The sequence below is a fragment of the Beta vulgaris genome, chromosome 3 (assembly GCF_026745355.1).
Source record: "Beta vulgaris subsp. vulgaris cultivar EL10 chromosome 3, EL10.2, whole genome shotgun sequence".
NCBI lineage: Eukaryota > Viridiplantae > Streptophyta > Magnoliopsida > Caryophyllales > Amaranthaceae > Beta > Beta vulgaris.
Genome location: NC_079204.1, coordinates 13557646 through 13570278, shown reverse-complemented (window position 1 = coordinate 13570278; position 12633 = coordinate 13557646). Strand labels below are relative to the sequence as shown.

Below are 12633 nucleotides of genomic sequence, written 5' to 3'. Positions count from 1 at the left end.
AAACTAACTGAGCTGAATTTTCATTAATTTTTCCCAAAAGAAGAAAGCCTTAGTCATACATTCAAATGTACTCCTATTCCCCATTCTAAAAATGAATCCATTCCAACATCAGCAAATCCCGTAACAGCCCAACCCCTGTAATATTATACCTGATAATGTCATAGTTTAACCATCTAGGGTCTTTGGTGAAATCAGTGTCCTAAAAAAAAACTCATCTTGCACGGCCGTTTAATGATTCTTTACCCAAAACCAATATCAACCCCCCCCCCCCCCCCTCCTAACTACCTAAAAATCAACACTGATGGTGCCTTTTAAGAAACAAAATAATCCTCAATGGCTGCAGTTTGTAGGAAAACAAAAGGTGAGATGAAATAAGTCATGCTCTCACAGGCTGGGGTAAAGCGCATCTTAGCAACAAATTGTGCCAAGGAAACAAGCAGATTAAGAAAAAAACCTCCCACACTGCTGAAAAATTGCAGGGTGCTGCTCCATCAACTTCCAGGAACTAAGTTTCAATATGGGAACAGGGGAGTTAAACCGACTAGCAGATGAAATGGATCAATTTGTATATTGTCAAACCGAACAAATAGTTGAACAATGTTATTTTCACCAAGTCTCCATGACTGGAGGAGATGGAAATGTGATACACCTAGCCAGATCCTCATATAATGTAACCACTTTAGTGACAAGTAATGTAATGCTATCCTTTCTCTCCAAAAAAGAGTACATACATTTGCTCGATGAACGCTTATTTACAAGTATAAATGAATGAAAATAATATTTGACAGGTACTCCTGTATACTTGGAAGTTGTAACTATATACATTTACTCGGTGAACGCATATTTACAAGTATATATGAATGACAAAATATTGACCTCTACTCATGTATCCAACTCATTGTCAAAATTTGCAGCAGATTCGCTACATGGTATTAAGCTAAATATTGCTATCACAATTAAGCCAAAAGTTGCTACTTGGAGCAAAATCATCAAAAGCACACCGAGGCTGAGGCTTGCACAACCTACAAAAATGTATAATCACTTGAATTACAACTTGCATCAACGATATATAATGCTAATTCACCGTTGAAAAAGTTGCAAAAAACTCGATATTAATGAGATTAAGGAACAATGCTTCAATAAAAAAAGAGGTTGCACCATGAAAAACCTTTAGTTCATTACAGAATTTAAAGTACTAAGAAAATCAACAAACAATTACTTGCTATACAATTAAGGGAACTGTTCCTGGAGGAATTTAAGATTCCTTATCTGCTTTTTTTTTTATGGTCCAAATGTGCATTGAAAACCTGTGAAAAATCAACCATGAAGTACAACAAGGAACAGAGAGAGTCATGGCTAGGGATTACTCTCTTACCTTTAGCTCATTCTGAGCAACTAATGGACAGTGATCAGCATCCTCAGTTCCAAAGAGTGTGACTCCTAAACTGAGATGACATTGCCTCCAGAAGAAACTTGACAAGGTGTTCTCTTTCAACTTCTTTCTCCCTCTTAAATTCGAGATGACGGACCTGCAATATACACATAACTTCAGTCCCTAACAAGAGACTTTCTTTTATAAAAGAAAATAAAAATTAATCTTAAGAGGGAGCTGGTTTACATCTGAGAATGTAGGGAAATCCATGTGGCTTAAAAAACAAAATCTAAAACTTGACCATTAGCTCTTAAGCAATGATATTTACAAACATTGAAACCGCACTCACATTACGGAAGAAGGAAGAAGATCCAACATTGGGATAATATACATAACAATCGAAATCTAACCTTTACAGAATCCTTTTGAGAAACCCCAGAATCAGTAATTATGACAAGGCACTTAATATCATGCTCATTTGCATATTCATACTGCTCTGTCAGGCTTGGATCAGATGATGGTACAAACTCAGCCTAATAAACACATAGAAACAAATTAGAACTATGCAGAAGTTAGCATGTGGTAGGATACTTTTAAAGATTCTACTCTCTTACCTTGATATTGGCGTCCCACAGTTCTACCACAATTTCCATGCGCTCTTCAAGTAAACCCCCACCACCCTTTGAGCAAACCAGAACACTTGCACTACCTTCAATTCTGCACAAAAAACTAGAATTTCGTCATGCACGAAGGCAAGTAAAAAAGTGCCAATTCTCAGTAAAAGAAAGGTTTCTCTTTCAGCCAAGCAAAGCAAGCTTTAACCAATCTGATGGCATGAAAAATGGTACACAGGAAAAAGGAAACACGAATGTTAAAGTGTAAAGACAACAAACCTAATGGGCCTGATATGCACACAAGAGTGTTGAATAATTGTTTCCAGTGCAAGACTGGTGCCAACAGCCCCGGGTGGAGATGATATCTGAAAAGCATATGTCAGTGCAAGGTAGGAAAAAGAAAGTTCAGAACTTATTTCTGCATTGAGAAGTAATCTGAGCACCATGATTTAAATTAGAAACATGGCATGAATAGCTCAGTTCACCAGAAAAAGTATAGCAATCTAAATTCTAGACAATATTTCCACAACACAATAAAAAAATTGTCACATTGTCCCAAATCCTCATACCTACTCCGTGCACAAATAATTGCCACGTTGTTCCTAATCCTCTAGTTGAGGATATAACAAGAATAGACCAGAAGACCTTTGATCACTCCACATTCTCCCCATTACTCAGATCTATATAAGGGCATCATGGGAAATTTGTACAGGCATCACTCCCTCCATTACATAGAGTTAAAACATACAAAGAGAAAGGAAATGTGCATCAATTCTTTGTCTAGTATAGTTGCTGCTCTCCTATACTACTCTTGCGGTATGAACCTAACGCAAATTCATCCATATTTCGAGAGCACTTATAATAGACTTTCTTTGACTAACTTTATGTGACGAGAGAAGTATTATATTACGGCGGACAGTTTTCTTGGTCATCTGGAAATAAAATACAGAATATACACTACTAGTTTTCAACGAAGAGAGCACAAATTATCTTACTTTTGTACCCAGGTGACTACGAAAACAATCATCTTAGGACTCATAAGCTTTGAGGTAAAGGAACAAACAAATCTGATTTGTTAATACAGATCATTAATGGATCATCCCGTAAGGGAAGCTTGATCCATGGATCAACTTCACCCTATATAGCACGGGTACTCCTTCTAGGTCAAGTACTCGTACCCGTACCGTACCCGATACGTATCCTGTATGGGTATGCGTACCTATTCCTAAAATTTCAAAATCTTCTCTTTTTCCGCCCCGTACCCGGATGTGCACCCGAACCCGTATCCGTCTCTATGCAGCCTAGGCTTCACCACAAGCAAGGCCCTAAAATCGACCAATAATTATCATTATCTTTGCACCTCTGTACTCCTAAGTCCTTTCCCTAAAAGACCCAAAGGAAATAGGAATACACAATAGGAACCTAAGCATCTTTAGTTACAAGCTTACAACCATAATTCTAGGGTGAAGTCAGGCATAGCGCATATAAACATTGTGAGGTGATGAAGAAACGGTGTCCATCGGGCTTCAAAAACTGTCCTTGTCAATTCCCTCAAAAAAGCAAAATTAGATTCTTTCTCATCTTTTACTACCCCGATTCTCTGATACAAGTGCTAGATAATATAGCAAATCAAACATGTCATATTTTTAGGGGATATAACTCTAATGAACAAGTGTTGTGACTCTAATCCAATCGTGTGGTTGAGATTCATTCTCATTTCTCATGTGATCTTACCCCTATATATATATATATATATATATATATATATATAATGTAATGTGAGTACTGCTCCCTCGCTCTAATTGTGATTCTCAGTTGCGGTTGTCCTGAAATAATCTTATTAGTTATTTGTTTTTTTGTTCCTTTTTCTAAATTCTTCAACTAGACATAGTTGGTCATATATAATTTACCTCCTAAGGCTTCTAGTTTAGAACCAAAACTAGAAGGTAACTATTAATAACAAGGGTATTTTGTGCATAAAATTTGCTTTCACATGAGTGGATATATAATAATGTGAGTCTCAAAATACAGGTTCTCTCAATGAAGACACTCACAGTAGAATGAAGGTGCAATTTCCCCCTCTTTCCATATCACTTATGTACATCATTTATGAACTAGGTCAAAAAAACTGAAGAGTACATAGGAATGGGTGCTATGCAACAAACTTACATGTTCAAGCTCCCAAATCTGACGCAGCAAATAGTCATAACGGCCTCCTACAGCCAGCAATGTGCCATCAACTGGTGATCCAGGGGATTCTTTTCTCAAGTATATCTAACATGAATAGAGTAAGTTAGCACAATCACAATGACAAGTAGCTATGTAGAAAACAAGCCTCATATAAAAGCTCAAATATAGGTGCCAAGTGACAGTAAATTGCTTGTCATAAACAAAACAAGTTCTTTATTATACCACAATAACCACACCATTAAGTTTCACCAAACACCAAAGGCTTTATGCAAAAATGCTCTTATTCATAGCGTGAAGTCGTGAACATGACTCAACCACGAATTAGTGCAATGGTTGAAGCAATGAAGTTGTATACACTGAAATTCTTCCTATGTTTTGAATAAGAGAATTTTACTAAGAGAAACTACCTAATATGACAATAGAGGTAATGCGTCATCTAACAAAAAACAAAGCAAGAAAAAGGCCCAGCAGCCATCACGTCATTTAAAAATCATTCCAAAAAATTCTCGCAGAACAGCACCAAACCCAAGAGGGTTTAAGGACTCACATTCAGTAGATCTATTCCAGAAGACCTCAAAATTGCCACCTTCGTAAATCTTTGGAGTAGCCAAACATATTGATTATGAAAATAGTAACGCACAAGCATAAGAGAACGTATGCTTGGTTAGCCCTGAAATAATAGTCAATCCTACTATATCGGTTCTCCCCGTATCCAAAATGTTTGTCTTAGTTTTCCTTTTTGCAAGTTTTAGATATCGCAGCAGCCATCAAGTTATAAATATAAGGAACTGTCTGCAATGATATAGATATAATGTGCTTAATCAATGGAAAGATCAACTAAAGAAAGTTATGAGAAAAGTAGTGATTGTCTTATTGAGCCAGGTTCATGTTGCTTTCTAGCAGTGTTAAGGTCTGTGTTAATGGTTGCAAATGGGCCAAAGTTCATGTCAGCCGAGCGAAAAATAACTGCAGACATATTCTAACCAAACCAAAGTTTCCTATTATGTGATTCAACTGTGGAAACTAGAAAAAACTGCCTTGTAGTACAATTAGTCAATTACTGAATAGAAAGTTTCGTCAAACCATTGACAGTTGACACTAATCATGGACAATAATGATGAAACTTCCACACTAGACCCTGATTACAAGCACTAGAATATTTGAGCAACAAGAAAGCCAAGCGAAAATATTAAAAACACACATCCTTTCTAAATAAAAAGCCTTCATGAAATAAACTTCTTCACCAGCACTATTCGATTCTGACAATTAAATCAAAATATTGAAGTAAGGTGTAAAATATGAGCAGTAAGACTAATTACAACAGCATCTCAAAAATGTTCCATTAATTTGACTCGCCTGAGAATTGTATACTTCAAGGAGATAAGCAAAAAGAACGATGAAAGAACTTCAGACCCAAGAAGAAGAATTAAGTTCTACCTGAAAAAACAAATCTCTGTGATAGTATTCAGTCGGTGGCATAAGGGAATCTATGTAAATATGCTTTTCAATTTTCCAAACTCTGAGATAGCTGAAGAGTTCAGACAGTTCATCAAGTGCCTTGCTTGTATGTTTATCTACATAGGCAATTCGTCAGTGACAATGAAAATTTTCCTCATCTTTTGGCACCTATAGGGATAAATTGTGTATCTATCTACCTGCTGGAAGAGCTCCTCTCAATCTGGGCAGAGTCTGGTCTGCATCTCCACAGAACCTTTGACCTACAGTCTGCAATCTATTAACAACTGCTTCATCCAGGCGAAGTTCCTGGATACATGACAATTTCAACATCACATAAAAGATGAATCTACAATCAATGGATGTAGTATGACATTATGGAGTTTATCTCCTAAGAAGTCAAGTACCAGAGAAAGAGCAACCGTTATATTATGAACCCAAGACCATGATGCGGTCCGAGACTGCAACTTTTGAACATAAATGTAAATCGTTTTGAAGACACACGTGATCTTTCAAAAACACAAAAAGATTTTACTATACCAAATCATTTAACATACAAGTGTAATTTAGAGCATTGGAGTGTTTTCTCTATTCAAAATGTACGAGTTGTTGATCTGTTCAATATATTTTCTTCCCTATGTTCAAAGACTGTAGATGTATGTTCAAAATATTTTACTGTTAATGCATTTTAGCGAAGTTTTTTCTCTTCAACTGTTTTTGCTGCATGTTAAAGATCTATTTGTTGCCAATATGCTTTACTGAAGTTTATAATCTGTGATGAAAAGTTATTATTTTTAAGGTTTGTATGTTCATAAGTTTTACCTGTATGCTCACAAGTTTTACCTATATGTTCAGAAAGCTGTAGTTTGACCATGAATAGTTTACGGAGAAAGTGCATGTAAGCAAAAACAGGTGCCAGCCTGTTTCCATGCTTGCTAAGCACAGAATATACGAGAAAACTCAATTTTGCGTTTCTGAAGTTTATTAATGGTACTTAGTCAATGTAGCTGCCCACACAAAATCTGCGACTCACTAGCCTTCCAGAAAGAACAAAGAAAAATAGATCTTATTCTATACATTTCATTACTTTTTGAAACCTAGAAAAAAATGAGGTGAGGGTGAAGACCTATGCCTCACAGAATCACACAAGAATGTTGATAACACACATAGAGTTAACAGTAACTAATAAAGAATTGATTGCGCAGCAGCCCGTATCGCACCTATAAAAAAATTAATTATTTGATCCCTATCCTGACATAAGTAGTTGAATGGGAGCAATACTTGAGATTCAGAATACTGAGATTGGCGAGGAACAGAAGAGAAAGCAAAAGCAAAGAATGAAGAACTTGGAATCTACATGACTGCTATAGAAGTGAGTTTGGAGTTATTTATACTGGTACTCATAGAAAGCATAACATAAAACACTCAACTAAATTCTGCGACCAATGCCGTATATGATCTGAAGTATCAGTTATGGAAGATGTCTGAAGGACAAGATCACCTGTACCAATTTAGGGGGCTCTAAGATTTTTGATTTCTTAAGAAGCAGAACAAAAAAGTGACATGAGCAATAATTGTGGAGAATAAACAGACACATGGAATAAAATATATATATGGGGGACTGTTCACACCTAAAAGCCTCCTGGAAAGCCACATCTATAGACACTAGGGCCTAGGCCTAAGTTAATTAGATTTGTGCGCTTATGTCTGACACATGTACATGTCCAAGAATCCAACTCTGGCTATTTTATGATAAAATTCCATGATTATAGACACTGACCCCATAGACAAAATTAGGAAAAAAGCTTCGACCCTGTATAACCATTAACCCTATTAACACAGGAAACAAACTTGTTCTTTCATAAATAGACTATTGAGTTATTGACCCTATTTGTTAACATATACTCCCTCCGTCTTTTATTAGTTTACCCTTTTTGACTTTGACACTATTCACATACATGACTTTGACTATCTTTTGTAATTTGTATTTAAGGAAAAATATAGTCATGTGAGATCTTGTTGGATTCGTCTCAATGTGTATTATCCAAATATCAACTTTTTGTAATTTTTGCTTATCGAAAATTAGAGATATTAAGGTTCAAATTAGTATCTCGGCAAATGTGTCCCAAAGAAAGGGGTAAACTAATAGAGGACGGAGGGAGTCTTACATAATCACCATTTTTTTTAGCACATCCCTTGACGTTGTTAAATATTGTCGAAGGGTGACAACCACAATGCATATCTCAGATGGGTAGTGACTATAATTTTTTTATGAGTGTTTTGGTCTAAATCCATACCCCCATCCTTGAAATCCTGACCTGCCACTGGTGGCTATTGCAAAAAGGGTTCTCCAGTACAAAAACAAAAGACCACTAAAAATACTATGTACAAGATACACCATTCCTAACTAATGATGTCACAGCACTAAACTTCGTAACTAATATAATTACGCTTACGAAGCCATAAGTCATACCTGAAGAAGTTGGCGCCTGATTACTACCCATTTTGATTTACGTTCAGAGGATTGAGGACGCAGACAGCTCAGCATAGATAAAATCTTGATTTGGACATTTGCAAACATTATGTCAGAATAAATCTGTAGATTATATACTTCAATCATCTATGATCCTTAAATAAATACCTCAGCTACTTTCTGCCGGTGCTCAGCCTTGATTCCTGCCCAAGACCACATAGCATCCAATAGATTACCATGACTCAGATGAATATATAATGAGTCTGGGTTGAAAAACTGCATTAGGATATCAATCGTCGCCTATCCAACAAAAGCCCATGAGATGTGAACAGCCAACAAGAAAAACTGATTAGGAAACTGAATTCACAAACACAATACATACACAACAAATAAAACAACAACGATTGAGGACAACCACTACCAACAATGAAAAATGATCTGACTTTTAAGTAAGAAATGCTGTGTACTCAATTCAAGTAAGAAGTGTTGTGACTCTAAATCCTCATTTCTCATGTAAGTTGCTTTCTCAAGTGATCTTGGTACACAATTCCTCCATTTTTATTTACTTACAGGGTTGCACCATTGGATGTTTGCACAATAAATTAGGAGAGGAGAGAGAGAGAGATAGAGATAAAAGAGGGACCCTATGTGCTAGGAGAGAGAATATATTGCCAAAAATGGATATGGCAAGTAGTATGCAACTTCCGAAAATGGGAAGTGGTGCAAGTATTAAAAACAGAGGAAGTATATCTAATCATAGCTTCCTCTGTTTTTTAATAGTTATGGATATGTAAGTCATAATTATACATATTAATATCCATAATTATACATATCCACTCAAGTCAACAGGCACAGTTCCTTGATGTAGCAATTCGGCATTCTCCATTCCAAGCATCACATAAACAAAATTGTCGCCTTCCCATGACTGGAGTTAACGCATTTTGATTTCTACTTCTGCAAAGGACTAATTCACCGACTTTAATGTGTGTGAACAATAGATTTACTAATAAACCTCAATCCCCCTCTTAAAACTCAGCTCGTGCTCAAACAGACATTAAGAGAAGTTTATAGCAGCTGTCTTTTATTGGCTTTTTTCTCTAGTATTTGTTTTCAAGCTCTTAAAGTGCTTTCCTCTTATTACGTAGATACCACCTTCTTAATCCTTTCAATGAAGATGTCCATAAATCCCCAAGAAATAGTGGAAAAGTGGAGACGTTTGTGGAAATTTGGTTCCTACTTCAAATTCCCTAACCAGATAAACGCCCCATGTGGATATCTTAGGTGATGAACTTAGTGGCACTCATGACATGACAATGTTGTATAGTCTCATGATTTTCTTACTTATTAACAAATCATTTTACTTTGAATGCAACAATTAGATGCTGCCTACAGAGAAACCAAGGACGACCAAATTCCATGCTTGAGTGTCTAGCTGCTACAAGGCAAATTTAAATCAGGTTCATACAAAATCTAATAATAGAACAGCAAATATGTACCTTAATAATTTCAGCTTCTGTCAGAGGTGAAGCACCTCCAATTATATCAAAATCACCCTGCAAATTAACAATAGCAAAAAAAAAGAACCAAGTCAATTTTAACAACGCAACAAAGAGTGTCACAAAAACAAAAAATCTCATGAAGAGGAAACATATCTAAGGATTACCTGAAGAAAGCAATTTGGGGGTGAGTGACCAACTGCTCTCCTGTAAACAGATGATATCTCATATCTTTTGAAAGATGATTTCTACATACAACGAGTAATCTGTTATGACAGGTGATCATCAAAAATAATTGCTGATAAATGCTAAAATCAATACAAAAACCACCTAGGTATTGAGTGAAATGTTTTGAAAGGTACCTATACAAAGTAGTCAGAATCTCAGATATTATAAACCTTTCAAACAAAATTTCTGGTGATAAAGAAGTAAATATGGCACAACATTTGGCCCAAACAAACAGTTTCTAGTATGCGATTAGAAGTTTTTAGTACTAACAGAGTTCCACACATAGAGGTCATGTCACATCTTAGGAAAACAAGTTAAGCTAAAGAAAATTCCAGATCAAATACCTGGTTTGCAGTGGCCCATTTAACGAAGGGCAAGCGCAGCTCATGAGAAAGCTCAATCATGTCTCCACCTTGAGATAAAAGCTTCACAGTACTCCTTTGCAGAAAAAAGTTCAGCTTCGTCAGTAACTTGTAGCACACCATGAAATTAAATTAGACAAAGGACAGAAGCAGCTTCAAAAGCAGACCTGCCAGAAACAGCAATGTCATCCATCAAACGTAATGGAATAAGCTCCAGATGCTTTGCACAATGCCGCTTAAACACTTCTCTACTTGCATCCACTACATAATCACGGAGTTCTGTTTCTACATCTGAATACTGGGCAACGGAAGCCACGTCTCCAACTAACTTCAACCTTTCAGACTGATGGTGACTGCTTCTGGAAGCTAACATTTCTTCATTAAATAAGGCACTCACAACTTTATCGTAAACACTTGTATCCTCAGAACTTTGCATTGTGCGTAGAAAGTCTGCATAGGCATTGAATCTTCACTTAGAGATCAAGGAACCTCATGCCAACAAAATCAATGTGAATGAAGTCATGAGGGCAACAGCAACCAAGGAGTAAATACCCATTGAAGGTGGGTAGCATACAGAAAGTTCACTTGAAAGCAAGAAAAGTGCTCAGGAGATCCAAAGCCAATGAAATCACACGAGGAATAATAATTAGGTCACAAGTTGGCTATGCTACCCAAACTCGAACCCGTGTCACCTACTGGCACTCGGACATGGATATGAATACTTCAACACTTCGTATTGGACCAAAATAATGGAAAACTTTTCATAAGATAGACAAGTTGGACACTCAGACACTTACCTGTGTCCGACATGGATACCTAAGTCAGAATGACATTGCAAGTATACATTGAAGAAGGGGTATGGGGAGAGGGAGAATAAGAGGCATACATTGCAAGTTATTTCTACTCGCTTCCAAGCATATACAGGATCAGCAGAAAGGTAGCCTGCCAACCGTTTACATGTTTCCTAGCCTCCTAGGTGAAAACCAGCGCTTAATTTGATACATAAAAATGCTATAGCCAAGAATGCAGAAGGCCCAATCACAACTAGACTATAAAGACTACAAAATCACTCCCTTTATTCTTTAGTAGTTGTCGATTTTTTTATTTTAAGGATGTTCAAAAAAATATATAATTTCTTATAAAAATGAATCAATTGCTTATTGATTTGAAGTTTTAATTTTTTCAAATAAATGAAGCCCACACAGAACATCAACAGATATTGTTCTCTTTTTTCTTCAGTTTTCCTAGACTCCTAGATATGACAACTATTAGACCGATAGAATGAAAAATGAGTGCGAAATATATTGCATTTTCACTCATTCATGGCTTATATTGTTACACATCTTACAAGCAATCATTCAATTTTGAAAAAACATTTTCTAAACCTGGATATTAGTCAATCGCAAACATGGATCACCACCACCTAAAAACAACAATGCGAAGCGAGAAACTCAATCCGATTAGCACTTCAACTAAATAATCAACTTCGAAATAACTGGTAATTTCTTGATAAGTATGCACGAAGGAAACATCCAATAACTTTCTAACCATTCCCCTCACTACATGACTTTGAGGACTATTTTCACCAGAAGCTAAAACAGATATCAGAAGATTTAGAATATATGTAGTGCAAGGTTGTCAATTTGTCATACTACAACTAGAAAGCTGATGAGGCGTGCAAAACAGCCACTACATGCACAATGACATACGATGAGGAAAAGTAGCTAATCCCATACCTAAATATAATAGTCATTCACTCAACAATAGATACTACAAAAACAGATATAAACAGTAAAGCATGTAAACATCTGCATTACTTACTATCTAATAGCTCATACTCCATGCGTGGCGGAAATGCATCTTGGAGTAATTCGATAGCAGATGGACGATCAGCTGGGATAGAAGAAAGAAGTCGTCGTAACAAGGAAGCTTGCTCTGGAAATTCAGCTACCCAAGTGGTAGGAAGCTCTCCTTTCTGCTTCAGATCTGAAAGGACAATGTGCCTTTCCATTGCCGTTCCAAAAGGACGCCATAATTCAAAGAATACAACTCCCAAACTGTACATATCTGCCTGCAACCATGCCTTGCAAGATATTCACATCCACTATGCAAAGGATAATACAAGAATAGCAGTATTAAACGTGCCATAACAGCAACCCAAAATAAAGACCAGACAGAGTTTGCCACCTTTTCATCAATCTTCGGCCAACCTTGCTCAATTTCAGGTGCAGTATAGAAATATGTACCTACTTGACCAGTACCATCAAGTGAAACAACTGGTGCATCTGAAGGAAAAGTTGTATCCTGGTCCAGCTGTTCAAGTTTCAAGAACTTCGCTGCCAAATACAACTGTTGTCATGGTGGATGGAAGAATACTTTATACCTACCTACTCATAATGAGCATGAAAGCAAGAAAAAATAATTGAATCTATTGCTGGTACTT

The 12633-nt window shown here is 36.5% G+C and overlaps 1 protein-coding gene across 3 annotated transcripts in view; it reads right to left on the bottom strand.

The window, feature by feature from the left end:
- Positions 1 to 690: 690 nt before the first annotated feature.
- LOC104888797 (eIF-2-alpha kinase GCN2) overlaps positions 691 to 12633 on the bottom strand; it is a 28082-nt gene continuing 16139 nt past the window's right edge. For all 3 annotated transcript variants that reach the window (XM_010673876.4, XM_010673878.4, XM_019248609.3), the window contains 16 exons: positions 12378 to 12526; positions 12012 to 12261; positions 10358 to 10640; positions 10173 to 10266; positions 9768 to 9848; positions 9601 to 9657; positions 8273 to 8404; positions 8105 to 8188; positions 5832 to 5940; positions 5614 to 5750; positions 4156 to 4260; positions 2266 to 2351; positions 1987 to 2089; positions 1783 to 1905; positions 1376 to 1529; positions 691 to 1022 (listed from right to left, as the gene is read on the bottom strand). In XM_010673876.4, the coding sequence (XP_010672178.2) occupies positions 1419 to 1529; positions 1783 to 1905; positions 1987 to 2089; positions 2266 to 2351; positions 4156 to 4260; positions 5614 to 5750; positions 5832 to 5940; positions 8105 to 8188; positions 8273 to 8404; positions 9601 to 9657; positions 9768 to 9848; positions 10173 to 10266; positions 10358 to 10640; positions 12012 to 12261; positions 12378 to 12526 (1904 nt within the window). In that variant the 3' untranslated portion in view covers positions 691 to 1022; positions 1376 to 1418. The remainder of the gene's footprint in view (positions 1023 to 1375; positions 1530 to 1782; positions 1906 to 1986; positions 2090 to 2265; positions 2352 to 4155; positions 4261 to 5613; positions 5751 to 5831; positions 5941 to 8104; positions 8189 to 8272; positions 8405 to 9600; positions 9658 to 9767; positions 9849 to 10172; positions 10267 to 10357; positions 10641 to 12011; positions 12262 to 12377; positions 12527 to 12633) is intronic.